The sequence below is a fragment of the Truncatella angustata genome (assembly GCF_020726525.1).
Source record: "Truncatella angustata strain MPI-SDFR-AT-0073 chromosome Unknown BKA67scaffold_1, whole genome shotgun sequence".
Lineage (NCBI taxonomy): Eukaryota > Fungi > Ascomycota > Sordariomycetes > Amphisphaeriales > Sporocadaceae > Truncatella > Truncatella angustata.
In genome coordinates this window covers 6,572,419-6,599,487 of record NW_025763381.1, presented here as the reverse complement: position 1 = coordinate 6,599,487, position 27,069 = coordinate 6,572,419, and the positions used below count along the sequence as shown (strand labels likewise).

Genomic DNA, 27,069 nt, shown 5'->3' with positions numbered 1-27,069 from the left:
GTTAGCTAGGAAGTAATATGAATTTGTACATAATCGGGCATTCATTGTTGTCACTATTCCCTTATTAGACTCGCTGTATGCAGGAAACGTAAGGTCTCTCCAGATGGGAACCAAGCCGACATGTGTCAATCCTTTGAAAGTGATATTCGCGACCTGCCCCTGCAGGATCCTACATCGGTTCGAGCTGTGACCACTGGATGTGCCCTCGTTGTAGAACATCACTGAGACAAAGGCGGCACCCGTCATTTTAGGGGTCCGTTTCCCCAATGCTTGGGTTCGAGACTGTGAAACGCGGATGCATTTCAGTACTGCGTAGTGTCCAGTCAACTAACCTCGTCCTCCCTTTGACGCCGCATTATTTCCAAAGCAAGCTGTCGGTAATGAAAACAACTTTTAACTTAGTAAGTCATAGGGAGTAAGGCTAATTAATTACATCAAGCGCCAGGGGCTGCGACTGTCTGGCTACGTAAAGGCGAGTAATGATAACAACGCTCGTTCAGACATGAGCAGGTGTATACAAGCACGGCATGTTCTTCAAGGCTGAGTTGAGTGTCGTGTAGCTGAAAACGCATACTGTACATAATAATGTTATTTCGTTTCAAGAAGTCCACGTCATAGGGCGGGGTATACCTTTCCCAATATCGTGGGCCCTGAATCGGTTGGACGCCCGCGGGGGAGTTTGGGGAGTTTGGGGAGTTTTAATGCCCCCACTTGGAACCCCCTTTGTGCCACCATCGTCATTGGTGTCACTTTGTTGCTAACGACCATTAGCGCATTGGTCAGCCTTAACTTGGTAGCGGGTAAAAAGGGTAGGGGGGAAAAAACCATCTCAAGCATCACAAGTCAACATCCTCGGCGGTCAGAGGATCAAACGACCAAACTCGAATTTTTGACCTCTTGATTGCCCTTTTCTAATACCAATCCAAACGACGTAGGCTCGTTACACATGGACTAGCCAAGCCAGACGCAGTTCAAGTTAGACTACATGGTCTAGGTTGTTGAAGTGCTTCACTATGTCACCCAGACCGCCTTCGCCCTCGCGGTCCAACTCGCGCCAAGCCTACGATCACGCGCCCACAACACCAAGCGCACTGCGTAATAGCCATACCTTGTCCTCTTCATCGCTGTCGAACAATAGCATGGCCGACGATGATGTTGCGCGAGACGAAAACAGCCCGCCTTCGACCCAGGCCGGACCAAGTATAGTACCCAACACTTCTGCCGATCCGTCGGAATCGACGTCCCTCCTCCACCACGAACGAGCACACCCTGGGCAATGCGACCACGGCACCTTCTCTCCTCGTCCCGGTAGCCCCGTCGGCAGCAGCTACAGGAGTTCTGATGTCGACACCACCTCGATGGTGGGATCTGATGCCTCCATTGGGCAGCTTAAGGGCAACTGGAGAAAGACCCTGTCCTCCAAAATGAAGACCAAGACCATGGCCAACTCTAGCTCGCTTGCCGAACAACATGGTTTCAGGGACTCGAATATGATGTACCTATCGTACTATGTGCCCTCCTTGATATGGATACGTCAGTATAATTGGACGTGGTTAAAGGGTGACATTACAGCCGCCATCACACTGGCTTCCATGTACCTGCCAATGGCCCTTTCGTATGCAGACAGTCTGGCGCATGTCCCTCCAATCAATGGCTTGTATGCCTTTGTTTTTAACCCCTTCATCTATGGTCTTCTAGGGAGCTGTCCTCAGATGGTGGTGGGGCCAGAAGCAGCAGGGTCGCTTCTTGTCGGCTCAATAGTGAAAGGCAGTATTGATTCTGGGCATGAAGATGATGATAATACCGTCATGCATGCAAGGGTCGCCGGCGTAGCTGTCGGTATAGCTGGTGCTACTGTCTTTATGATGGGTCTGTTCCGCTTAGGTTTCCTGGACAGCGTTCTAAGCCGACCCTTTCTTCGGGGTTTCATATCTGCTATTGGTGTCGTCATCTTCATCGACCAACTGATTCCCGTGCTTGGTCTCTCCGCAGTCGCTGCAAGGACAGCAGGTGTCGGGCATGGCAGTTCGGCGCAAAAGCTGGAGTTTCTCTTCAGCCACCTAACCGACCTCCATAAGCTCTCAGCCCTTGTGGGTGTGGTAAGCTTCACCATCATTATGGTTCTGCGGTAAGCCACTCTGGACCACAGACCTTGAAATAGTTGACTCATAAACGCTGCAGTGAACTCAAAAGGCGCCTCCAGCCCAGATATCCAAGTGTAGCATATTTCCCTGATCGGCTACTCGTTGTCGTCGTGTCCACCCTGCTGGCATGGAGACTGCGTTGGGACGAGCAGGGAGTGGCAGTCCTGGGTGATGTGCAACAAGGTTCGGCCGATCTCTTCGAGATCCACAACCCTTTTCAAATGGGCCATATCACGCATATACGTGAAGCCATGGGAACCTCTTTCCTTATCGGTATGCTAGGCTTCTTTGAGTCTTCAGTAGCAGCCAAAAGTCTTGGCACAGGAGATGCAATCGAAGGTATGCAACTCAGTCCCAACCGCGAACTTATTGCACTCGGCGTCTCAAATCTTGTTGGCTCTTGCTTCATGGCCATTCCAGCCTTTGGCGGATATGGCAGAAGTAAGATCAACAAGTCCACTGGTGGCACGAGTCCTATGAGCTCGATTTTGCTCAGCATTATCACGGTCTTCTGCACAATATTCATGCTTCCATGGTTCTACTATATACCAGTGAGTTTCCTGTTGTCTCATGATCACCCAATCATGTCGCTAGTCTAGGCACTAATCCGCCCAGAAACCTGTTCTTGCGTCACTTATAACTGTGGTCGCATGGTCTCTGATCGAGGAAGCCCCCCACGACATAGCTTTCTTCCTTCGCATTAGAGGTTGGACCGAGTTATCTCTCATGGCAGTAATTCTTCTCGTGACGGTGTTTTTCTCACTCAATCTTGGTATTGCGATCGGCATTGGACTCTCCCTTTTACAGGTAATTAGACATGCAACGCGCCCGCGCATTCAGATTCTGGGACGAAATCCAGGAACAGATCGATTCGAGAACGCAGAGGAACATCCAGAACTTCTTGAGTTTATCGAAGGTTGTCTCATCGTCAAGATCCCCGAACCTCTCACTTTTGCCAATACAGGTGAACTCAAGAACAGACTGCGGAGACTTGAGCGGTATGGCACCAACTCTGCGCACCCTGCATTGCCGCGTCTGCGGCCTGATAGCAGCCACAGGAACGTGGTTTTTGATATTCATGGCGTAACTTCTATGGATGGCTCCGGCACGCAGGTACTCGAGGAAATCGTACGTAGCTACCGCGCTCGTGGCGTTCGCGTATTTTTCAGTCGGGCTCCAAGTAAGAGACATAGAGTCTGGCAGCTTCTAGACCAGAGCGGCATTGTTGAGCTCGTGGGCGGTGAGACGCACTTCGTCGCCGACGTCAAGGAAGCGTTACGGATGACCGAGACTCAAGATTTAGAAGAGACAGGAGCTTGTGTTGTTGCAAGCGACGAGCTCTCGTAGGGCATGAACACGCTTTGAACGTGCAAAGAGCTTTATCCATGAACTTTGGAGAAATTCTTCACTGATGCAAGAATTCACTATCCAAGATGAAGGAATTGGCAGGTTTGTCGGTTGGGAGGCAACTATTCCGACCATCCACCTCCAGTTCTAGCATACTGGTGGTAGCATGCAGAACTGGTCACTGTATCGATGGTGCTGTTTAATTGTAGGAGCTACGTCACCAGTGCCGTTATTCAGAGAGAGAGAGATATACATACATAGCATAGCGTTGACTTGGTTATATAATACCCATGAGTTTATGTCCCAGAAATGATACCTAATCACCATTCCCTTTTCGCTCGAGCGTTCATACCTTGTATAAGATACAAGGCTTCCGAGCCGTCGGCTCTCAACAGCTCTCCTGTTCCAAGATCAAGCCCTTCGACTCTACTCTTGAAACCAACATCGAATATAGGGAAGGAGGTGATTTTAGGCAGCGCCGACGCTTCTCTAGCTCCAACGAAGACCCAGACCCACGCGAGCACAACCCAAATGAACAGTAGAGCCGCACCCTGCAGCACAATGAACGCGATGAACATGCCCTTGTCAAACCCAATCTTGCTATAGGGGGCGACTACAGCGACTTGAGTGTAAAATTCAATGGGCAGAGTGTCAATCATGTCCTGTGTCTTGAGGGCAGTGTTGCCATAATTGTTCGCATTGAACAGCCAGAATGGAAAGGCGAGAATGGACTGAAAGCTCTGTGTCAACAGCCCATGAGTTGTGGGTGATGTAAGCTGTACATCGGACACCCAGAAACTCTCGATGATGGATGAGGGGGCCGGGATGTTGGTGGCCGTGTAGTTGAGGAGCCACTTCAGTGCCAGCTCGTAGGAGGCTATGTCGAGATCTTCGAGTCGAACCGGCGGGGAGAGCGACTCGGTCGAAACGATGCTGAAGTTTGCAAGTCCGGCCAGTACGGTAGCGCGGCGGCTAAAGACCGCCATCGTCGTTGTGATGTTGGGCACGGAAGTGGCGCTGTCTACTTCGCAGGCACCATGTGCGGTTCCGTTCAAGCATACGTATAGACCTGCATTTAGAACCCCAAAATTGTCCGCGTCGTCCCTCACACAGAGACGCGCAGCGATAGTGCTGGTGTTTGTGCCGAATATGCTGCAGTCTTTGGATGCAAATGAGAAGTCTCTGGGCATCTGCGAGAATTCCAGCTGGATGGAAGGCACATCGTAAATCCTGGCCAGGGGAAACGTGGGATCGCGCAGTGACACCCAAGGAGTCACCATCTCGAGGCCACCGCTCAGAAGATACGAAAAGCAGCTACTTCCCGAGCATTTGACGGGATCTGCGAGGCTCGAAAATGTTGGGTTGGTAACCAGGTTGTATACCGGTGCATAGTAGTTGTACGGAAAGACCTGATAGGGATAATCGGGTTGGTTATCCTGCAGAAGGTCGATGAACTGCTGTACATTGGTTCCGTTAAATGACCCTACACCAGCTGTAACATTGTAAATTTCCGATGTGTCATAAACGGTGACTTGGGACGTTTGGACTATGAAAAGGTTTAGTGTCCATGATTGGCAAACTAGGGATAAACGACTTACGAAAAAGCACCAGAGTCGATACCCACAGCATTAACATTAGCGAACCTCTATCCAGATTCATTAGGCTATAGCTTAGTCGCATGTTCACTTGCTACATACCTCAATACCGTCCAGATCTTTGTTGAGAGTTTAGAACTGAAAGACCCGAGCAGCCGTAGCATTCCCAGTGTCCCAGTTGTTGGTGAAAGAGCCAACAGACTGGAAAAAGACAGCCCCTCACGCGCACCGACTAGACTCCATTGAACGAGCTCAAACGAGGCGTCCAACGAAAATGTGGTCAACGTCGCCAAAACCGCCTGGATGATACGGAGGAAGGCCAAAGTGAACGTGGTATTGAGCCTATCAATACTACCCAAGCGTTCGTTATTGTCGGAGCGGTTACGTGCGTTGAATGACGCCAGCACGAACACAATGAGCACACCGAAGAGACCGGGATTAACAATGCTGAGGAGGATTTGTAGTCCGGTGTTCGAAAAAAGAGTTGAAGAGCGCTTAGGGCTACCAGCGAGAGCTTGCTTCTCCATCTCGACACGACGGTAGGCCATGCTAATCATTAGGCAAATTACTTTAGATCATCGTTTCGATCGTATGAGGGAAGAGATGCTCAAGTCGATCAGTTGCATTTCACAGAAGAAAAGAAATGCGGTTTCCATTGACAAAAAAAAAACCGTTTTCATAGTTCTAGACTGTCAGTAGAACGGCGATCCTAAGAATTATGCCCCATGAGTTTCACATTCAGCCGGCACAGACAGTGTAACAGCAGCATTGGCTTCGTCTTACAAGCGTACTTGGGGGGCATCCGAATTAGTCAACCAATAGTGCCTTCGACTATTTCTGGAAATTCACGCCGAGGCTCCACCGAGCTGAAAAGAAATAATACTACAACGTCTGCGTTTAGAGGCGGCTGTGCCTGTAGGACTTTGGGGTCGGCGCCTGAACGACCAATCACAACAAGCAAGGCTCTGGTTGCGTATTGCTTTATAAAACACTTAAGTGCGAGCTGCCACTCGGAGTCGCATCTAGTGCGGGTTTGGATGATAGACCTTCATGGCATGTGGACTTCGTACAAATCTAAACAGCATAATGTTTTGTCGTTGGCTGGTTGCTGGGTATCTCCTAGCAGTTAGGGTTATAGCACAAGGTTAGTTTGAGAGCAGAGTATGCGTAGAGACCGGCACTAATTGAAGTCTTGAGAAGGGTCTCTTAATTCCACGTGCACTGCAGACTGCGATATTCTAGCGCCCTATGCCACAGTATGGATCTGGACACCCAACCAGAACTGGCTCGAGTTTGGTTGGCACTCTGATGTAGTGACCGCAACATCGACCTTGGTCACCGTTATCAATACTGTTCTTGATACAACTAGTACAATCACGAGTTACCCGCTAGGATACACTCCTCCGCCTACGAATGATGCTGGCACTAGAGTTGAGACGATTACATTCACTCGATCGTTGAAAGCCACGACTACTGTAATGTAAGCTATTGCCACTGTCCATCATCGACTCGAGAGGCTCACAATAGTAGCGCCTTCCCAACCCCTTTCATTGCATTTCCCGAGTTTTACGGATGGCAAGGTACTCTGAATGCCACCAAGTCCGGTACAACACAGTGTTCGACAGTGACGACGAACACAGCCTCTGATTATTTCGGAGCCACAAAGACACCGATCACATCTAACCCTCAACCCACATCTGGGCCTCTGTTTGCGACTATGCCGGCCAATGACACCGAAGGGTTCTCCTACGACTTCGTTCCGGCTGGCATGGACGAAACGCTTTTTGAATACCCATCTGTCGTTGACCTGTTCCCAAATTCACAGGCTATCCAAGACTGCAGACCTGGTGGTGCCGGACCGAATCTGGGCGCATTCACCGCAACCCATTGGACTGTCATAGGAACGATCAGTTACGACGATTCATCTACTACAAGTAGTAAGACTGCCACTCCTTCAACGCCTGCGAGCACAACCACCCTATCTACTTCTCCTTCAAGACATACAAGTGTTTCAACCACTGTTGTGGCAACAAGCACTCCCCCTGGTGCTAAGAGCGCGCCCAGTTACACTGTCGATGAATCTCCAAAGACCACGCTGAAGACCCGAAGTATTGCAAGCAGTATCGAGAGCAGCTTAGATCATGAGATTCCACGAACTTCATCTTCAGCCAGGCCAAGTGACAATTCGGCGTTTGGCAAACCCAGTCTCGGCATCAGCACCCATGTCCCCGAATCGTCCCACATTTCTTTTAGCACCACGAATGGTATATCAACTTTAGAGCATCAGTCTGACGCTGCTTTCACAGGCGAGTCCGTTAAGTCCGATTCCGGGTCACATGCTACCGGAACGCGGACTGGTGCCTCGAGCGTCACTGTAGGACCCGCTTCAACAGTCGTTACGACCACTGACTCGGCAGGTGCATCGGTTGCAACTACAATTGCCGTGTCATCAGCACCCGCCTCTGTAGTGACGACGACGGATGCGGCGGGTGCAACCACAACCAGCACCGTTGTTGTTGCACCGAGTGAAGCGGGTGGCGGACTTCCTACACAAAGCAGCGGAGGGAGTGTTCCTTCTGGCTCCTCGACACTCCAGTCTGCTGCAGTTATTAGTCGACGCTTGGATGCACGTATCGTGTTGGTTGTGGGTATTGTGGGGTGCCTATGGTGAGAAAGATTGGTCGAATCATCTGTACACCATGTTAGAGTAGTGGCCAACAACGAAAACAATATTCTTAACGCTGAAAACAGGTGGGATTCGTTGGAGAAATCTTGCATTTCATGCACGAGCTGCCGATTCTGGTCATAGCAGGTGTAGTGGTTGGTGGTACAATAACGCATACAACGGGCGCTATATCGGTTCGGCCCTCGCGCCAATGCCGCAAAGGACGGGCACTTCCGTCGTCCATCCCAGCATTATCTATAATTGGATAGAATACCATCTCGGACAATTCGGCTTTAGTTTGCACCGTTGAGGACCGATACTACGTCCAAGGGTGCACAAAAGTAATTCCCTATTTCAAAAATGCTTCGCGAGTCTACTCTCACGCACGTCCACAACTCAGTGACATGAGTTTCTGACGAGATAAAACTGCTACCAATCGATATAGGAGTTCTTAAAGTACGGTTATAAGTTTTTTCTTTATTCTTTTATCAGAAAAATGATGTACTATCGTAAGACAAAAGTGACCCAATTCATGGTTGATCAATAGTTACATGGTCCGTGCATGAACTTTCAATATAACCCTACTTGGACGTCGCACTGTTCGGAGAGCAGGTTGGCCGGTGTCTGGAGGGATAGGGCTTGGCCAAAGCTCAAACGTTAATGTCATGCTCTGCATGGCATCGTCCCGGCAATTTGTTCGTGTCCGCTGCAAATGCTTGCTTGCTGGTCTTCTCGGAGGTCAGAAGACCGTTCGGCCGTGGCTAATTGGGTCACACTACAGTATATATATGGGCAGCAAGGCTCTTGGAGGGGACAAGAAGATACAAATATATTAAATTCATGATTCTCGTCAGATTTCTCTTCTTTCTAGTCGAAAATCGACTGTAACAACGCCAAAAGAAAATGGTCGAATCAAACTTGCAGCACTTAGTTGCTCCAACCGCGGCCCTACTGTTAGCAATTATAGGAGTAAGTTTGTCGTTTACTCTGTCACGATATACATAGGCACTCACCATGTCGATAGTGGGTTTACACAGTATTTACTAGCCCTATGGGAAAACTTCCAGGTCCATTGATCACGAAGTTCACCGATATTCCGCTCAGATGGTACACGATCACAGGACAAAGACCGCGTTGGGTCCACCTCCTGCATGAAAAATATGGTCTGTTTTTCTTCTGTTTTCCTTTCAGTGATACTCAATTCAAATGCTAACCTTAACAAAAATTGTCAGGCCCCATTGTGCGAGTTAGTCCCTACGAATCCAGCGTCCAAGATGTCGCCGCCACGCAGCAAATGTACCGAACCAAGGGCGAATTTCTCAAAAGCAACTTCTATGATCATATAGGTGTCGGTGTAGTCAGTGTGTTTACTACGCGCAGTGTCGATATACATAGGCGTCAAAGACGCCTCTTGTCAGGAGAAATATCAGAGTCCGGTCTTAACAAACACATACCCGTGGTTGAAAGTAAAATACGACTAACCATTGAGCGCATGAGAGAGGAGATGCAGCAACGTCATACTACTGTATGTGCCCATGAGCGCCAGGAAGTTGATAACATCCAGCTGAATTAATTTTGATAGGACATTTTTCACTGGTTCCTCTCCATGGCCACAGATGTGATTGGCGAACTGAGCTTCGGCGAGTCGTTCAGGATGCTGGAATCGGGAGAAGTATAACATCACCTACATATTTGACGTAATATCACTGTACTGATAAACATACAGGAAACTCAGTACATGCGCGACCTAAAGGCTGTAGCAAAAAGCTCGGGCGTGAGGGCAGCGTTTCCTTTCCTTTATAGGCTGAGCCATTACATCAAGCTGCCCCTGTTCAACGCCGCAGTGCAAGGCCGCCAGCGCACCACTCAATACGCCGATGAATCACTGCAGCGTCATCATAAAGTCGTTGAAGAACAAGGCGGAGAAGCAAAACCTACGCTATTCTCAAAACTATACAACAATACAAGTGTTGGTGAACTGACATCGAAGGAGCTTCGTGATAATGCGATGTCCTATATTATCGCCGGCTCGGACACCACTGTGAGTTTTCTGCGCTTGTGCCCAGCACGGTGAGAGACGTGACTAATATCTGTCAGGCCAACACACTCACGTATCTTGTCTGGATGGTCTGTAGGCACTCTCAGATCAAGAACGAGCTTCTTCGAGAGCTTCGAACCGTTCCGGAAGGCTTCGAATATAGCGACATAAAAAGCCTTCCCTATTTGAACCGTATTATCGAAGAGAGTTTGCGCCTTTACCCTGCCGCACCATCAGGTCTTCCCAGAGTAGTCCCAGCCGGCGGCGTACAATTTAGTGGGCACTACCTCCCTGCAGGCTCTACGGTAGCTGCACAGGCCTGGAGTATGCACCGACTTCCGAATATCTTTCCGGAGCCGTTGAAGTTCGACCCATCACGCTGGGAAAGCCCGACCAAAGCCATGAAGGATGCTTTTGTACCATTTGGTGGTGGTAGTCGAGGTATGCTTGATCGATGAACCTTTTGGAAAGTCATGCTGACCAGTCTACGAGTTTGTTTGGGATTACATCTGGCCCGTATGGAGCTGCGCCTGGCGACGTAAGCAAATTTCGGAATTATTTCCCCCCTTTTCATCATGTCCAAGGACTGCATGATGCGTTTCAAAGGGATAAAATTATTTCTGTTTGTTTCACAATACTCTGGAACGACACTCCAGTCCATTATGAAGAAATAATTACTGACTCCAAATGTTGTAGTGCTAGGTTCTTTACTGCCTTCCCAAATGCCAGAATCTCATCACTGGAAGGCTTCAAAGACGAGGATATGGAGCCTGAGATGTACTTTCTGCTGACTCCAAAAACACACAGATGTCTGCTAGAAGTCTCTTGAGATGATTGTCAACTATGTAACACTGAAGGTCGATTGACAAGACCCGGGTATTAAATATGTTTTAGAGCTCGTTCAGCCACAGCTAAAATACCATGAACATCATATGGATCTCCTTGCCAACCTATGCCCCATAATGTGACAAGTCAATCAGAATTGTGCATTTAAAATTACGACAGTCTACTGTTTACATGCGGACGAGTTGGGCTTGTTGCAAAGCCCTTTGGACTCGGGCTAACGGATTGGCCCAGCATGTATGCCACGAATATCCATGCTTGATACGGATAATCTCCATTATCAGCCCAATTCGGTGTACCTTCTCTCATTGGGACATGATGTTACAAATAGGTTATCGTTCTCGTCTACGCTAAGATACAAGCAATCCCTCCGGATTTCGTCTCCACCCTGTCACGACGCCCAAATTTGGCTGTAACCATGATCGGCGTTAAAATATTTGAAAGCAACGAGCCCATAATACTGTTATTGCACTCGCCCTTCCCTCCAACTCATAAGCCGGCACTTCATGGACGGCGTTTGCAAAATTTGCCCAGGGGATACCGTCGTTGAGGTACGTATCTGGATACTGCCAGGAAGAGCCATTCGATGTAGGCGGCATCTAATTCGTGGTAGCAGAAACCAACATGGTCGGCTGCCCTTTAAGTTGAATAGGTGAAGCTGTACGCATAACCTTGCAATTTGAGCGCTAGAAACTGTATTCGAGGTGTGGAGAGAACGAGTGAATTCTTAATATTAAATGATATGTTAGTATTACTTATTGGACGTCCTAGGTGTACACTTTCCAAGATGCCTCGGCGTTGTGCCGTAGATGTCGCATGGAGCCGCAATTTGCAATTTGACTTTGCAACTAATACGGCTTGTCCCGCAATGCAAGCAAGGAAACTAGTGTTCAGTAGGCGAGCTTCATTGGAGGCGTGGTAAGTTTTGCTGTTTGTAGGATATGGCTTTTTGGCCAGATGTCACAAGGAGTTAAGTATGGCGCATTGTGTCAAAGTAGAGAAAGGGACATTGGAAGGGGTAAATATCCTTTCAGCCAAATTCATTTTGCGCTCGCTATATTAACATGATATGATTCTATACTCAATCGTTTTGGGGATATATATGCCAAGAAACTTTTTTGTGGCAACACAGCCACTTTTGACGTGGTCTATACCATTTCTCTCCCATATTGGTAATATGAGGAGCCTTTCGAGCGATCCACCAGCTCTAGTTCCGACTCACTCACACTAGACCCGTGATTATGGTCCCCGCGTGTGTGTTTTACGGTGACAATTGTGGTCTTGGTGATGGCAGGGCCACCAGCCGTCGAACTACCCAGTACCTGTGAGGCATTACCGGAAGCTCCGAAGCTGGACTTGGATCGAATGTATTCGGTGCTTCGTTTCTTCAGTCGGCGGAAGAGACCAGCCATGCCCGGCATACAGGCGCAAATGACGCCCACGTCCAACTCGATCAGAGACCACACGGCTAGCTTGGCGAAATCCCAGGTTTGATTCGTACTTTCGGTCCATCCGATCAGTGCTCGAAGACGAATCATGCTGCAAATGGTGACAAATAGTCCGACGCAGAATGTCAGAATGATACCGGCTTTCTTCTTCAGTGTCAAATCGAGTTTCGCCCTATAGTTTTGTTAGCGACTCCCTAATTTTAGCTGACTCGGTCTTTGATCTTACAGTTGAGGAATAGGAATGAAGAAAATGATAAGATCAAGGGCGATGTTCAACGCAGCGCAAACATAAGTTTGTGCGTTCATGTTGATACACGTTCCCGTGTTCTGATTGTCCCAGCGCATCCAGGTATAATCGAACGGCACACAATATGTGAGCAGTGTCACGACGAATACCACACAGAAGGCAGCCATTAAGCCCATAAGAACATAAACCTGTTTTCGGAAGAGCTTGTCGGGGAAGATACGAAGATATAACAAAAGAATCGAGACTTTAGTGATGGTTGATTCGATGACGTATGCAAACTCCGCAACGTAGAATAGCTGGCCGATTGGTTAGTGCCATCAAATATGTCGCCGTCGTCTTGCAACTGGTGTACTCACGATAAGGGTTATGGTGATATGGGTATCATCAAGTGTCCACATGTCTGTTCCGAGACCAAAGATCACCACTGAAGACTGGTTAGTAGTTCCTCAGTGTACAGGACGGAAATTTCACGTACTTAATTCGGCACCAACAGTCACACCAGTAAGCACAAACCACGAAACCACGATTGCCCAATCATCGTAGCCCAGCGCCATGCCACCGAAGAATGAAGTACGTGCAAGCAATCGTCCGCTAAGAAAGAATGTGGCGAACGCCCATAGGGTCCAAGAGATGGCTCTAACATCGCCTTGATAGTTCCGTGTCTCGGTTCCGCACGTCTTTGTGACGAGTTTTTGGGATTCTAATCAAGGTGAGTGAGGGTACTAAACGTTGTTTGCGAATATCGACGGACCAAGCAGAAGGCGTGTTGTGCAGTCTTTGTTCAGGCACTGCGTCACGTTGGAAGTCATGAAGTCTTCGACAAGACTACAACTTTGTGATTTAGTCGCGTAAGCACTGAAACATTTGTACTGTCACAAAACATCAGTAAGAAAGGCGGATGCCACATCTATAGTGCTCGGAATAACCTACTGCGCATTTTGGAAGTTCACCCTCGAGACTTGTCAACACCGAGACGAGATTTGTAGACCGAGGAGCACTTTCTGCCGCCACCAAGGCAACCGCGAAAGCCAGCAGCCATATTCCAATCTTCATCAACCGAGACGCCATCTTGACTGCTATGATCGCTTCACTTCTCCAAATGGCATTGTCTGATGATGGAAAAAGCGAAACACAACTGATCGAGCGCGGGCAGAGTCTTTCACATCCGGAGCGTCTCTATTTACGATAACATGGTTCGACTGTCGTCTATCAGGTACAGATTGCGGGTCGTGGTGACATCGCGGGTTTGGGGCTTGGGGCAGATAGAGCAGTACTTTACATATGCCGTGACAGGTTTTCTTGACTCGCTTACGGCTCTCCATTTGCCGCATACCGTACGTCTGCAAACACGAAAAAGCCCCCTTGATCCTTGAAATTGAGAACCCTGTATTTTGGTTGAGTTCATCATAGCCCGAGACTATGAGTGGCGAGCTAGCCAGAGTAGGATATGAGTGTCTGTAACGGGGTTTCTGGGTGGTTCACGATCCACCAGGGTCATCTTCGGATTTCCTGGAATGGCCACGCCATACGAATTGCAACGGTGCCCCATACAGTTGGGAACTAGATGCTGGGCTATCCTGGTAGCACGTCGGACCATTATAGTACATAGTACTTCCATGCACTGGTCTAAGGGGTAGCGCAGACATAGCTGCACGGTAATAATAATAAGATGATTGAGGGGACAATTTAAAATGCAAAAAGTCCTCACAATACTATCAGGTGGTTGACACAAGAATTGGCGCACTGTTAAGTGAGCTATAGTGGCCGCTGCACCAATTCGTGTCACCCACCTTATGTAAGAAACTTCAAGAAATACACAGTAACGTCGCGACAGCGGACTGTCTGAACTCACCGTGATCCACCATACCATCTTTCCATTTAGTGGTCTAACCCTGCTACGATCTCAGATGAGTTATCAACCTGCCTGCCGCCCTGCCTGTGAGAAACAGATATGGAGGAAGAACAGAACCAGGCACATGGGAAAGCCGAAGACGACTACTACTGTATGTATTGGGATCTTGGTTCCGTTATTGTGGTCGCTGATCTCCCTGTTGGTGGGCGTCCCATCTAGGCAGCGGGCCGTGCTTCCCGGACGATAGGGTGGGCCCTTCAACTCACAGACTTCGGTACCAAGTACTGTCCGCGAGTCATGTCCTTTTTTGGCTATTTGCGGATTACCATCCCTCGTCCAATGATCCGTAATTTATGTCATTCTAACTAGCTTCCTTAGAGGCGAGATCTAAAACTATGCCTAAGCAGTGACATAGATAAGCATCCGAAAAGCCATTGCACTTACACATATGGCCTTCATCTGCGGAGGGGAACATGTTCAAATTCCGACAGAAAACCGCATATTGGGCTAGCAGGGGTTCGAATGGCTCTCTTTATATTTCCGGTTTTGGTGACAAGTGAAAGTGCTTGCGGAGAACATGCATAGGAACTATCGTTAGCAATCACCGTTCCCCTGCATTTTCCTCCTGCAGCAGTGGATTAACCGGTATGCCTAGATCCACTAGAGTGACGAGCGAATTACTCGAGCGAACGGCGCGCCAGTAAGGTATTAGCCAGTCTACTAAAGTGAAATCTCACAAGGCCAGGGCTCTACATAGTACAGTGGGCCTTGGCCCTTGCGATGTTTTCACGTGAATTCCCTCCACGATTTGCTCTCGTCCCTGAAACCCTGCGTAACTTTGAAGAAGGAAATTGCCCAGGGCATCATCGGCGCTTCAGGAGTCGCCGGAGGGCTACTGCTATGCCTTGTTCGGAGTCATCTGGACTCGCCGGCTCTTATCTGTGATGGAGCTGAAAAAGATGGTGAAATGGGTCCTTGCCATGTGCTTCGACACAAGGGTCTCCACGTGTCGGACCATATCGAACTTCTGGAACAAGCATTATTTTCTCCTAGCTGTAGTGTCGGTAGTCAACTGAGCTCAGCACCTATCGACTGTTTGTCCATCTTCAAGCCACGACAGCTTCCAACCAGACCAGTTCTTTCAGGCCGAATCTACCATCGCAATGGCTGAGGATAAATCCACAGCCTTCAGCGCCATTATAGTCGGAGGCGGCCCTGTAGCCTTGACCGCGGCGCATGCCCTATCCCAAGCTGGCATCGACTATATAGTCCTCGAACGACGGAAGCAACTCGATACGGACTCTGGCGCATCCGTTGCTGTATGGCCGCACAACGTGCGCCTCCTGGACCAGCTCGGTTTGCTAGAGGAGGCGGAACAAACGTATATGCCGGTGAAAAACAAGCGCAATTTGAGGAAAGACGGCTCCGAATTGTCGAGGAGTAACATGTTCGAGGCTATAGGAACCAAGTGAGTTACAAACCATTGAGGTCGAAGCGTTGTACGTCCGCTAACAGTAAATAGCCACGGCCACCCTTGGATGTGCTTCCACCGTGCGAAACTTATGCAAATGCTGTATCACAGACTTCCTGACACAACAAAAGTGCTGCTCGACAAAGAAGTGGTCTCTCTACAAAACACCGATTCCGGTGTGACAGTCACTTGCGCCGATGAGACCACGTATTCGGCCTCTATCGTCATCGGAGCCGATGGTGTGCATAGCAGCGTCCGAAAGCTGATGAATGAGGCGGTCGGCAAGAAGGACGAACCTTTTCTGTCAACTTATCGTGGTCTTTATGGATATGCAAAGCGCTCACCAGAGCTGGAGCCTGCCACGTTGTACGAGACACACGAGCGCAACCTGACCATCCAACTTATTGTCGCTGAAGAACAACAACACTTTCTGGTGTACGAGCGTCTACCAAAACCTACAAAGGACCGCACGCGGTACACGCCTGAGGATGCCGACGCTCTCGCCAAGAAATTTGCAGACGTTCGCTACCCTGGTACCAAGGAAGGCGAATTCGTCACATTTGGCGATGTTTGGGCTCAGAAGCAGTGGGCTGTACTGGCAAATCTTGAGGAAGGCATTGTCAAAACTTGGCACGAGGGACGCGCCGTGCTTGTGGGCGACGCTGTCCACAAGATGACACCCAATACAGGATTCGGAATGAACAGTGGCCTGCAAGGCGTTGCGCAGCTTGTCAACAGATTGCACAGTCTCGTACAGAAGACTTCGGACCCCGACAACGCAACTCTGACCCAACTCTTCCGCGACTATCAGACCTCGCGAATGGGCAACTCCAAAGAAGCTGTCGACATGTCCGCCTTATACACGAGACTAGTCGCCTGGAACAACCCGGTTTGGAAGTTCACTGATCAGTATCTTCTTCCGTACGTTAAAGGCGATGTCACGTCACTAAATGTCCTCATGTCGCCAATAGTACAGAAGGGCATTCCGTTGGACTTTTTAGAAGAGAAGGCATTTAAACATGGCACATATGCCTACCATGTTGGGCCTGCGACTGTGGGTTCTTCATAACAAGCCGATGATCATGGATGTGCGGTCCCCCGGACGAGATCTTCATATACCGGATGTTTAAGTTTTAATTATTCAAGATACCATACATATATCAATTTGCTATTGTTTTTCCTCTTTTCTTTGGGTCTTTCCAGCCGCACCAGGTGCTGTGGGATTGGTTGCAGCTGCAGCAGGGGTGACCACATGGCGCACCCAAAAACAGAAAGCACACTAGGTTAAGGCATTAGCTAACGGTATGTGATTTCTCACCAATCCCTTACATGTCTAAAGATGTATTTGAATGTTACCCGGTATAAAAGCCTTGATCATGTGGGTATCAGTTATTGTAGCTGTAGTACTGGGCCATCCGCAACAATTCTTATTGGCACGTTGCAACTCTTCCGCTGCGGGCTAGACAAGCCGTGATGCATACAAAGCATACATATACCGTGCCCATTGGTCAAAAGTCACTTGGTTCAAAGCGCTTGAATCGCGTCTGTTGGGCAGTTCTGGAATTCTAGAGCGTTACTAATCATGGTCTGCAAGCAGTAAAGAGATATGTCGATAGGATCGCCCATTCACGACCTGCCTGACCTGATGAGAGTACACGAGGCCACTACCTGGCAGGTTCGTACTTGAAGCAAAACAAGATTATCGAATGTGATAAAGACGATCACATAAATTGCCTCTCTCTATTTTATTTTACTCATGTTTGTCGTACCAATTTTGTTATCATAAGTTTTTTTGTTCACTTTACAGTCACATAGAAAGTACGTTGCCGAAATTGATGTATCACGTTACAAAGGACCTCAAAAATATTGACACGTCAATCCTCTTTTTTTTTCTTTCCCCTTTTTTCCCTTGATACAGTCGCTGGGTTGGGCCTATACTTTCTTTAGTCGATACCAATCATGATTGCCGCTGAGTCGTGGAATATATAGAAGGGACAGCGAATAGCCTTGTGGGCGAGTCGACCATCTGCCGATGTGCTTTCGCAAAACACCTGCACCTTTCGTTGTGCGTTGGACGGTCTCTTCATCTCCTCTAGAATCAAGCCACAAAACTTGCTGTCATCCATCAGTTCCCAGTTGGAACCATCAGATTTGAGCCACAAGCTGCCATTGGCCCACTCACCAACCGAACAAGCAAACACTTTCACTGTCATCCCAGAGCTAGATTTCTTTCTTCTGCATCTTCTGCAACTTTCCGCCCAAACAGGATTTTCTGCAACCGCCAATACCTTAGCTGGTTACATGCATGATGCAAGGAAAGGTTTCCTGCAGCTAAGCCGGGGTTTTGCACAAGCGAGTTCAGGTTGATACCTGACTCTCGATCTCTCTGGTCGTTGAAAACATTGGCACAATAAGGCACAAATTTTATTCGTCTACTTCATCCAGCATGACCACCTTTGATACTTCAGCGTCCAACGGGACTTGCTACTGGAAAGTAGGCTCAGAAGCTGGTTCTGAATTCATTCCATGCGGCAATGCTTTCGCACCCGGTATTGACTTCCAATGTTGCAGTGTTGGCGATAAGTGTTTCGACAACGGAGCTTGTTATAATGACAAATGTAGGATACCGTCACATCAACCCAGATGTTTACTTGTCTGCTAACACGAAATCGCAGATGGCGCAACCTATTTGGCCGCCTGTACCGACCCTACCTAGTAAGCAATTTTCGAGATCATTTTCTGCCCTTAATAGCATGTATTTGGGGGCATATTTCCCATCAAAGGCAGTTAGGGTTATTGCGATTTTTCCCTAGTGCACCGGCAGACCCTGAAACCCACCGCGAAGTGTCAACTACTAACACTGGTCGCTGTAGTAAAGCATCAGAATGCCAGAATAAAGGCAAATACTCGGAGCAGCAGTGGAACGGACTGGTCATCTGCGGAAATCCCACGGATCCGTGGACCAAGAACGTGTCTTGGGCTGGGTGCCCAGAGGTGGACATTGACCATCTGACTACCTTTTCCAAAGGATGTCAATGTAACGATACGAACCCGCCATTGTTCACTGACTACGCCGTATTGGTCAGCACCGCGATCCTCCCGCAAACCAGTGGTGGCACTCTGCGATTCATCAATGGACACTCTGCCCCAACGATCTCCACCATACCAACACAGATGACCGCAGGCAAGTCTACGACGGCAGCAGTCTCAACCTCAATCTTGGCCTCAACACTGTCGGCCACGGAGGAAGCCACTAAAACAGCAGATGACGAAGCGACTTTGTCTACTGGAGCAAAAGCGGGCATTGGCGCAGGTGCGGCCATCGCAGCTCTCTTTTTGGGCACTCTTGCCATTTTGATATGGCTTTTGAAGAAAAGGAACCTGGGGAAGAAGAAAGACGGGGAACCTGAGTCCGAGCCCAAACCCCAGCAATCCCCTTGGCCGGACTCTACATCTTCCGCGGAATCTTCCTCAGTACCCAGTTCAAACGCCCATCCCAACGCACCTAGCTTCTCTGGCTACAAGGCCGAGCTCGCTGCGGATGGCCCTCCTAGCGGGGGTAGCATCGTGTCGTCTATGTCTACGGCTAGTCCTCAATTTCCAACACAACAGCGACAATACGAGGCATACAACCCTGATATCCACGGCAACTACCCCCAGTACGCCAACAGGTCCGAGCTACACAGCCCCCAGCGCGATACCATGCACAGCGCAGTGTCCTCGGTCAGCCCCCAGCATACGGGATCGGCACAGAATCATGTAACAGGCGGTATCGAGAGTTCTGCCCAACAAACAATGGCCCCTATTGCAGAGTTGCAGGGATGATATACGGGTACACTAGTGCCACGAGCAGATTCGCGGTGGGTAGGATCATACTGAGAAGCTGCTGGTGACCGGAAAGACAGTCGCGATCTTCTCCGAGGTGTTGAACCGGAAATAAATGAGAGAATTATGCAAACATGGTGGCTCGATATTTCTCTTCCATTGTTCCAGCTATGTACGTAGATAGGTGGTCTGACGCGCGCATCGTGCGCTACTAGGTGTTCCTGCCAGCACACGAGTGGCTTTCGCGACAGATGCATATTTCAAGTCATTCTTCCTGTTGTAATCGATTTCTCTTTGACCTGCCTCTCCTTGTACGGAAATGCGCGAATGTCTCAACCCATCACAGATCTATTCCCTACCACTCCTTCCTATCGCGATGCATGATACTATGCTACTTACTTTCGGCTGACTATCGGTATACTGCTGGGTCACGCGCAAGTAACGGGTAAACGTAGCTATTTCTGTCTGGGGCGACGTCCCGACTGAACAGGTCGGTTCTTACTTGCGAGCAGGTCAACGGGCGCCGTTATTGATCGGTCCCCAGATAATCGAGCTGCTTGCACCACTGGCTGCTGCTCTCCCTTGGGCTGTGGATTTCCCTCTCGATGTCGCTCTACACATGTTAGATCCTGCTCCAGGATTTCTTCTACTTCCGTGGTCTCTTCACAACGAGAAGTAACAACTCGTTGCGGACTTGAAGGTTTCGAGCTTTTTTTTCTCGTGCCTGGCACGCTGACTCTTCCAAAGATTTATGAGCCCTGTCATAGTGCTCCTTTCGCTTTCCCGAACGACCACACCCGCTCCTGTCGCGTCGAAGTACCACCATGGCCACTCCCGAAACATGAGCTTCTGGATTGCTTTTTGGATAAAATATGGAGGTGGTGGATGGCAGCGGTCATAAGCTGCCCATTCACAGCATGATATCACAAACGCTGCTTCTCGGCTCTTGGGCCACTTCAACTCCTCGTACAGTTTTTTAAGGAGGAACTCGTATGCAAAGTGTTGCATTTCCTTGCATGGACGGTGTCTGTGGAGGTCTCTGGCCTCGATGATAGGTACTCCACGGGACTTCTCTTCCTCCCACCCAGCTTCCAGAGCGATACCGTACAGGAGTTTAACCAGGGTAGAAGAGCCAGGCTGATGTCCGGACAATGGAGTGAGGCTGACGGGAATGGACATGGGCATGGGCATGGGCAAAGAGACTGATAGAAAGTTGCTAGTTTGCGCAATAGCAGTCCATCCTGTATGAAATCCATTGTGGTCGTCTCGCGTGTACATGCCAGAGCACGGTGCCCCGTAGTTGGATTGTTGGTAGTTTGTGGAAACAGGCGTGGGTACGAGTTGGGTTGACATATTTAGAGGCACGAAAGGAGGTGATATGGGCCATAAATACTGGCCTTGACGCTCAGTTAGCACGTGTGGAGGAACTCCGCCATGCGCTGGGGGGTATGTATGCCGAGGGTCGCCAGAATGAGGGAAACTAACTCTACTAGGCCAATTCCTAGTTCCGATGGGAGCTCCATATTGGATTCCCTGATGTACGGGCCATTGTTGATACGGTGTCGTTGGTACGTATAATGGTTCTGACGGCGATGATAGTTGTGTTGGTTGCGCTGCACCGCGATGGTAATGAAGCGAGAAATAAGTTGTGGACATATTTCTAGTGAGCCTAGAATGAAAGTGAATACGGAGAAGGATGTTGGTTAACATAACTGGGAAAAGAAGCCTGGCAGTACTTATACAGAGCCTAAGGTTTCGGAGACAACAATCGAAGACAATGATCGGACACAGCAATTCAGAGACAACAAATTTTTTTTTTTGGCGAGTAATAGAGCAAGTTGACCCTATCTGACTTAGCTAAGTTACAGTCGTCTCTGAACATTACAAGAAGCTTTTTGGGCAGTTTACAGAATAAAAACTGCGGTAGAGTGTAGTAAACCACTTGGCTGATGGAACGCAGAGGGAGGAGACATTGTAGTGTGGAGAGGTGGTCAAGAAGATGCAGAATGTGATCAGCAAGAAGAATATTCTTGATTGCTTCCAAGACCTGATGATGTGGTCAGGAGTAAAACTCACTCGAACCCTTTTGAATATGAACTTGGCGTTGTAAATATATAGAAGCAGAAAAATATGATACCTAGCAGACCAAATATTTCGGTTAAAAATCGATTCTGTAAGGAACCATATTGATTGTCTACAGAACAGCCAAAGAGGTGAGTGTGTCACGTCAAACCGAATAATGAAATAAATCAGAAGAATAACTCAGCGTAGTACATATGCATGCAAAAAACTTAACCTAGGGCATTCATACCTGATGTATGGAAGCAATTGGTGCGCTACATAGTCCAAGTACGGAGGCGTATCAAGCCCGTTTGGTGTACATGGTATTGTTTGTGATTAAGGACTCACGTGATCTCGTGTTGGAATGGTCAATGCGCTATGCGTGTCGTGCAGGCTCTCTTTGCTTTTTTTCGAATCGTCCCGCGGCGGCTGGCATCTGACAGGCACATGCGCGAGTCGTGGGTGACAGGGATCGCAATCTACATAGCACAGTCGAGTTGAAACAGTACCTGCGCTTCTTATGAAATCCATCGGCGGTGTAAAATTGCCCGGCTGGTCCTGGATATGGCGGTGGAGGGAATAATTTAGGTAAGCAGGGTTCCAGCCATGGGGTTCTGTGAGTAGGCAAGATCTGGTGGACGAGGGTGGACGAGAGATGGCAGCGAGTATGATGAGGTTTTGTAGAATGATCCATGGAAAAATGGCGCTGCGGACCGCTGAGGCCAGGTGACCGGGACTGGGACTGGGGGTCCCCCCAACCACAAAGGATTTCGGGTCTAACTAGAGTCGATCTGTGGAGGCGTCTGGTCGCGAGTTGACTGTAATAAACGCCTGGGACTGCGTACTACCTAAGGTTAACCCGCTCATAAACTGGAGACCAGACAGCTACTACTAAAGACGCAGCGCAGCGCGGCACAGTAGAGTACAGCACTGCACAGCACGCAAGGCTAAAGTGTTGCCCCCCCCGGTCGTGTGTGTGCTCGTGGCTCATAGTAGCTTGGTTCCAGGACTGCCATAATCCGACTTCCAGGCATCCCGCATTCCTTCTCTTTTTGTCTTTTACATGCTATTGATATAGCGAAGTTAGGTATTCTGCTCTCGCTACTCTAATTGCCCGCAGAACGTTCCCTCTTTACGTTCCGATGTCTCGGACCTGCACGTGTTGGTTGAAGTAGTTGGCTTCCAATTCACTGAAGCTCTGACTCGACTAACTTTCCGCCGCCGACGCCGACGCGTGTTGGGCGTGTCTCGCACAAAGAGGAAAAGCCGCATTTGGTAGTGGAAGCCGAATCGACAGCGCAGCAACGCAAAGCAAAGCAAAGCAGAGCTGAGCAGAGCAAAAACATAATCAATTTGTGTCATCTGCTGCAGATCGCAACGGGGAACATCCCTTCGGAAGGAGACACGGTTAGAAACCCACGTATTCGCAGCCAATTTGTGGCTATTACTTGCTCCATAGTCGCGATTGCTTGCTTGCTTGCTTATTGTTCCCACGGACACGGACGAGGCACTCTAAGCCGACGCGACGGCTCCTTGCTTGGGCTCACGCACATCCCACCTCAACCCACCCAACTACTCTGTGTTTCCGGTAGCGGCTAACACTCTACTTCCACCATGCTGCCCATCAACGGCAATGGCTCGCATGCGACTATCGCCGGGCCGGATCAGGTGCGCGACGCTATAGCAACGAACAGAAATAACCAGTACAACTATTCTAGCAACGACGACTCGCAGGGCACGACAGGGACACACGAGAGCGATCGCGTCTTTACCCCCCCGGGAAGCGACAGCGGTGCAAGCAGCGGTCCTGTGCAGGGCATTGGGAACTCTAACTCGTCAAGTCAAGAGTCGCAGTTGCTACAATTGTCGCAGCTTGCTGCTGCCCAAGAGAAACTGGCCGATAATGGCCAGGCAAGGAAAAGAATGGCAGACGGCGCGGTGAAATATACCAGAGACAGCTTGAGTACTTCTCCAGTCCGCAAGCCTGGTCACTCAAGGAACACCAGCGCCGTGAGTGTGGCTTCAACCACTGGTAGTCGCATTGGAGATGTATGCTATTTTCATGACGCCCGTTTGCCCCCTCGTCGACCGTCTTGTCGCTAACGTATCATCTAGCTCTCCGCTGAGCTCAAGACAAAACTGTCATATGCTATGATCAAGGTCAACAATGGCTGGCAAGGTCACTCTATCGACCAAGTAGAATCGTTGGCGTCACAAGTTGCCTCTCCCGCGTCGAGCACGTCAACTGTACATGGCCGATATGGCCTAAATGCAAGTCCACGAGTCACATTGACAGCTATGCGCCAAGGGATACAGAGTGCAGGTATCAGTCCCGTGAGTCAACAGCCGCCTCAAGGACGCGCTTATGAGTCGGGTTGGAGGGAAAACAATACCAGACCCCAACATCATTCCGCCTCGCCGCCATCCATGTCCAACGTTCCTATGCTGGCCCCTCCGGCAACTATTCAACCAGGACGATCTGCATATTCCAACTCGCGCCGTAATTCGAATGCCAGATATGTTCCGGCTTATCTCTCAAGCCAAGCTTCACCTCATACACCGGGGCAACCAAGTCCGCTCCAGAGCACTCCCGGAGCGATTAATGTTAGGGATCCTATACTGTTCTCACCTCACCAGAACGTCAGAGAACAGGAGGCATTGGAGACCCTCCTGTTCATGAGCAGTCCGGGGAACTCGGCAAACATGAAACATGCGTTCTCCCCCTTGACGCAGAACGGACCTAGCAATGCTCAAACTCATCCCAGAACAGCGCTGCCCACGTCCAGATTGGCACCAAACAGTCAGTCACGTAAGAACCTGCCGACAATAAGGCATCAGGCTCATGGATCCATTGGCAAACGCGTCGTGTTCGACAAGTCACCGACCAACGTCAGCGATATGGATGTCGACGATCATTATGGGTCACCTCGAGGAACCCCGCGTCGGAAAACCATCGGTGGACACCGACCGTCTTTGTCCGTCCCAGCTGGTATCAACGCACCTCCGAGGCCTCGACAGGAGCTACAAGATACTGACATCGAGCGAATGCTTGATCGGGTAGCTGCAGATGACAGCTCGGACTCGGAGGGTGAGATCACCATGCCGAAATCCCGATCTCAATCCCAAAGGCGAGAAGGACCACCAGCTATTGGGGCTCGATGATTTTGATTGCGTGCCATACAGCCTTATCACAGCATCAACTTGAGGCGTACCTGTTTTCTTGTCCGGGAAGTTTGACGATTAGCCTAAACATATGGTTTCGACACGTTTACTTACGATTATGATGCATTAACATTTTCATCTTCGAGGATTTGGGGTCGCATATGGCGCGACAAGGAGTTTTGGTGCATTTTCAGCCTTTTGATGACTATCATGACATGTGGCTGTGGAATATGGTGGAAGGAAATTATGGGCTGTATATAGGAGAGCTCAGCACACCTGGGAATACCCAAAAGCATCCCTTGCATTTAATGACGATGATTGTCTCCCATGAAGCCCGTTTCTACCCATGGCAGAAACAAACCCTGCATGCCAGCAATTCTTTCACATGCACCGATATGGCGCATGTCAAGAACGATCTCCAGCTCACTGATTCATGGCTGCATCTCTCGCAAGACTGCCATGCCATAACATTGCATCGCCCGGGGATATGTCGACATTTTGACAACGGCAACACGGCCTATGATGGCGTACCACTAATAAATAAACGCTACATTTTGAACCACATTAGCGGGGTTCATGCCTGTAACGCCGGAGGTCTGTTTGTTTGCTTTTCTGTGCACCAGTCAACAGTCAACACTAAACAGTCAACACCAGACACTAATAAACAATAACAGACAACAGCTTGTTATTAGGCTCGAAGCGGCATGCTTTTGCCCCACATATTTATCATTCCTTCCGGACTTTCAACTTCAGATCATCGACCAATCATTACCTTACGGTCCTTCGGTTTTGCAGCTTTGCGATCTCGGCATCTCGCATATGTATCTTGCATGGATGGAGCATCGGCTTACGGCAGATCCGGCGCTGCTGAGCTGAGTACTGCCCCCAGCTGCCCCTCGCCACAATCATTACTCAAGAGTCTTCCAGAAGTCAGGGCTGACCTGCAAAGCCAAGTCCTCAAAAGGTCACGTTGAAGATTCTTGCACTAACTGCTCAGCCTCTCCACATACTACCATTGTGATGCGTAAGCGCTGCGGCAAGATCTGAAAGAGGTCGTGGCTTGCATACGTGTATTGCCTATTGGTGTGACTAATGGTCGAGGTAGGTTGGACCTGGACTATAAAAGGTTTTGGTGTCTCCGTCCTTCATTTAGACTTGTGACTCGAGTTCTTGAAATCTGGCGATCAAACGTATCACACCAACTTAGTCATCTGACGAAACGGCCTTGTGACGCACTGCCTATACATACGTATAACTTCCGACCTGAGAGTTTGTCTGCTTTGCTCTCATCTTTCTAGTTTCTTGGCGAGATCTCACCGTCAGCAACACCTTTTGCACGAATCTCACAAACTCGAAACCGCAATGTCGGCGCAAGACTACTATGGCACTTCGGGTGGAGGTTACCACTCGTCGTCTTCGCCTTACCCATCACAGCCGCAATACGCACAGCATCCTCAGCAAACGCAATACGCATCACCATCACCTTATCCCACTCAACAAGGCTACGCATCTCCCGCACCACAACAGCCATCGTCGCAGCACTTGACTCCCTACCCTGCGCAGCCGCAATATGCCCGTCCAGGTTCCGCTCACTCAGATTACCCACCCGCTTACGACGGCTCGAGACCCACTAGCACGCACTCCGGGTCACCCTACCCACCCCCTAGGGCGCACTCTGCAGATCCATCTTCGTACAACCAGCAGGGTCAGTATGCACAGCAGAATCAGTACAGAGATCCCAACAACCCAAATGCACAAGATGGCGAGAGAGGACTTGGCTCCACATTGATCGGTGGAGGAACCGGTGCTTTCCTAGGGCACAAGCTTGGAAATGGAAAACTCGGGACTTTTCTGGGCGGCGCGGCCGGTGCGGTGGCTGCCAGTGTCATTTCAAGCAAACTGAGTGGCAAGCACAAGCATGGACATGGTCAACAGGACCCATATGGCCAGCATGGGTCCGGGCACCACTCGTCCGGAATGCTGGGGAGCATGGGCAACTTGATTGGAGGCGGAAGCCATCATTCGCAGTCCTCGTATGGCCCGCCGCCGGCGCCGCATCATGGTGGACACCATGGTCACCACGGCCATCACGGTGGTCACCATGGTGGTCATCATGGTGGCCATCACGGTGGTCATCACGGACACCACAGCCACCATGGCGGCGGTTGGTAAACCACGGCAACAAGATATTTTGTGTTGATGCACTTTGGAAATGGGCGGCGCCCTACTTGTCTAGGATACATCAGGTAGTTTCTCAAGTCGGGAGCTCAGGTTAAGGCACCAGGGCAATGATACCCAAGCAGTCTATTATGACCACGAGTAATGAATGAAATTTTTTTTGCAACATTACGATAAAAAAAATACCTCGTAT

At 49.5% G+C, this 27,069-nt stretch overlaps 10 protein-coding genes across 10 annotated transcripts; 7 read left to right on the top strand and 3 right to left on the bottom strand.

The window, feature by feature from the left end:
* Positions 1-837: 837 nt before the first annotated feature.
* BKA67DRAFT_549528 (sulfate transporter family-domain-containing protein) lies at positions 838-3,801 on the top strand. Its single transcript, XM_046101590.1, has 3 exons — positions 838-2,128; positions 2,182-2,695; positions 2,760-3,801. Exons 1-3 carry the CDS (start codon positions 1,014-1,016, stop codon positions 3,489-3,491), a joined length of 2,361 nt encoding a protein of 786 aa, XP_045965035.1. The 5' UTR covers positions 838-1,013; the 3' UTR covers positions 3,492-3,801.
* A 10-nt stretch (positions 3,802-3,811) lies between these two features.
* BKA67DRAFT_617481 (uncharacterized protein) lies at positions 3,812-5,464 on the bottom strand (the record flags this gene model as incomplete). Its single annotated transcript, XM_046105447.1, has 3 exons — positions 5,189-5,464; positions 5,090-5,136; positions 3,812-5,037 (listed from the first exon to the last, which is right to left on the bottom strand). The coding sequence occupies exons 1-3, from the start codon at positions 5,248-5,250 to the stop codon at positions 3,812-3,814; spliced, it is 1,335 nt and encodes a 444-aa protein (XP_045965034.1). The 5' UTR covers positions 5,251-5,464.
* Positions 5,465-6,136: 672 nt separating this feature from the next.
* On the top strand, positions 6,137-7,757 carry BKA67DRAFT_530983 (uncharacterized protein; the record flags this gene model as incomplete). Its single annotated transcript, XM_046099322.1, has 3 exons — positions 6,137-6,230; positions 6,329-6,561; positions 6,687-7,757. The coding sequence occupies 3 exons, from the start codon at positions 6,137-6,139 to the stop codon at positions 7,755-7,757; spliced, it is 1,398 nt and encodes a 465-aa protein (XP_045965033.1).
* A 719-nt stretch (positions 7,758-8,476) lies between these two features.
* Positions 8,477-10,716, top strand: BKA67DRAFT_549522 (cytochrome protein). Its single transcript, XM_046101589.1, has 8 exons — positions 8,477-8,720; positions 8,776-8,914; positions 8,984-9,276; positions 9,334-9,423; positions 9,478-9,792; positions 9,849-10,230; positions 10,282-10,327; positions 10,486-10,716. Exons 1-8 carry the CDS (start codon positions 8,655-8,657, stop codon positions 10,616-10,618), a joined length of 1,464 nt encoding a protein of 487 aa, XP_045965032.1. The 5' UTR covers positions 8,477-8,654; the 3' UTR covers positions 10,619-10,716.
* Positions 10,717-11,780: 1,064 nt separating this feature from the next.
* On the bottom strand, positions 11,781-13,395 carry BKA67DRAFT_530981 (uncharacterized protein; the record flags this gene model as incomplete). The annotated part of the gene is made up of 6 exons (XM_046099321.1): positions 11,781-12,252; positions 12,307-12,623; positions 12,684-12,751; positions 12,803-13,027; positions 13,079-13,196; positions 13,258-13,395. The coding sequence occupies 6 exons, from the start codon at positions 13,393-13,395 to the stop codon at positions 11,781-11,783; spliced, it is 1,338 nt and encodes a 445-aa protein (XP_045965031.1).
* Positions 13,396-15,342: 1,947 nt separating this feature from the next.
* BKA67DRAFT_654052 (FAD binding domain-containing protein) lies at positions 15,343-16,719 on the top strand (the record flags this gene model as incomplete). The annotated part of the gene is made up of 2 exons (XM_046106491.1): positions 15,343-15,647; positions 15,702-16,719. The coding sequence occupies 2 exons, from the start codon at positions 15,343-15,345 to the stop codon at positions 16,717-16,719; spliced, it is 1,323 nt and encodes a 440-aa protein (XP_045965030.1).
* Positions 16,720-18,096: 1,377 nt separating this feature from the next.
* Positions 18,097-19,475, top strand: BKA67DRAFT_654051 (uncharacterized protein; the record flags this gene model as incomplete). The annotated part of the gene is made up of 3 exons (XM_046106490.1): positions 18,097-18,268; positions 18,326-18,365; positions 18,524-19,475. The coding sequence occupies 3 exons, from the start codon at positions 18,097-18,099 to the stop codon at positions 19,473-19,475; spliced, it is 1,164 nt and encodes a 387-aa protein (XP_045965029.1).
* A 663-nt stretch (positions 19,476-20,138) lies between these two features.
* BKA67DRAFT_654050 (uncharacterized protein) lies at positions 20,139-20,828 on the bottom strand (the record flags this gene model as incomplete). The annotated part of the gene is made up of 1 exon (XM_046106489.1): positions 20,139-20,828. The coding sequence occupies one exon, from the start codon at positions 20,826-20,828 to the stop codon at positions 20,139-20,141; it is 690 nt and encodes a 229-aa protein (XP_045965028.1).
* A 2,196-nt stretch (positions 20,829-23,024) lies between these two features.
* On the top strand, positions 23,025-24,779 carry BKA67DRAFT_69630 (uncharacterized protein). The gene is made up of 2 exons (XM_046109343.1): positions 23,025-23,585; positions 23,652-24,779. The coding sequence occupies exons 1-2, from the start codon at positions 23,151-23,153 to the stop codon at positions 24,696-24,698; spliced, it is 1,482 nt and encodes a 493-aa protein (XP_045965027.1). The 5' UTR covers positions 23,025-23,150; the 3' UTR covers positions 24,699-24,779.
* A 1,281-nt stretch (positions 24,780-26,060) lies between these two features.
* Positions 26,061-26,870, top strand: BKA67DRAFT_530976 (uncharacterized protein; the record flags this gene model as incomplete). The annotated part of the gene is made up of 1 exon (XM_046099320.1): positions 26,061-26,870. The coding sequence occupies one exon, from the start codon at positions 26,061-26,063 to the stop codon at positions 26,868-26,870; it is 810 nt and encodes a 269-aa protein (XP_045965026.1).
* Between the last annotated feature and the right edge of the window lie 199 nt (positions 26,871-27,069).

What these genes read in the sequence shown, in the direction of transcription:
- BKA67DRAFT_549528 (XM_046101590.1), top strand. Translation starts at nt 1,014, where the DNA reads ATGTCACCCAGACCGCCTTCGCCCTCGCGGTCCAACTCGCGCCAAGCC. An exon ending in ACCATCATTATGGTTCTGCG is followed by an intron (nt 2,129 to 2,181) that starts GTAAGCCACTCT and finishes TAAACGCTGCAG; the next exon opens with TGAACTCAAAAGGCGCCTCC. An exon ending in CATGGTTCTACTATATACCA is followed by an intron (nt 2,696 to 2,759) that starts GTGAGTTTCCTG and finishes TAATCCGCCCAG; the next exon opens with AAACCTGTTCTTGCGTCACT.
- BKA67DRAFT_549522 (XM_046101589.1), top strand. Translation starts at nt 8,655, where the DNA reads ATGGTCGAATCAAACTTGCAGCACTTAGTTGCTCCAACCGCGGCCCTA. An exon ending in TACTGTTAGCAATTATAGGA is followed by an intron (nt 8,721 to 8,775) that starts GTAAGTTTGTCG and finishes CCATGTCGATAG; the next exon opens with TGGGTTTACACAGTATTTAC. An exon ending in ATTTGGTGGTGGTAGTCGAG is followed by an intron (nt 10,231 to 10,281) that starts GTATGCTTGATC and finishes CCAGTCTACGAG; the next exon opens with TTTGTTTGGGATTACATCTG.
- BKA67DRAFT_69630 (XM_046109343.1), top strand. Translation starts at nt 23,151, where the DNA reads ATGCTGCCCATCAACGGCAATGGCTCGCATGCGACTATCGCCGGGCCG. An exon ending in CTGGTAGTCGCATTGGAGAT is followed by an intron (nt 23,586 to 23,651) that starts GTATGCTATTTT and finishes CGTATCATCTAG; the next exon opens with CTCTCCGCTGAGCTCAAGAC.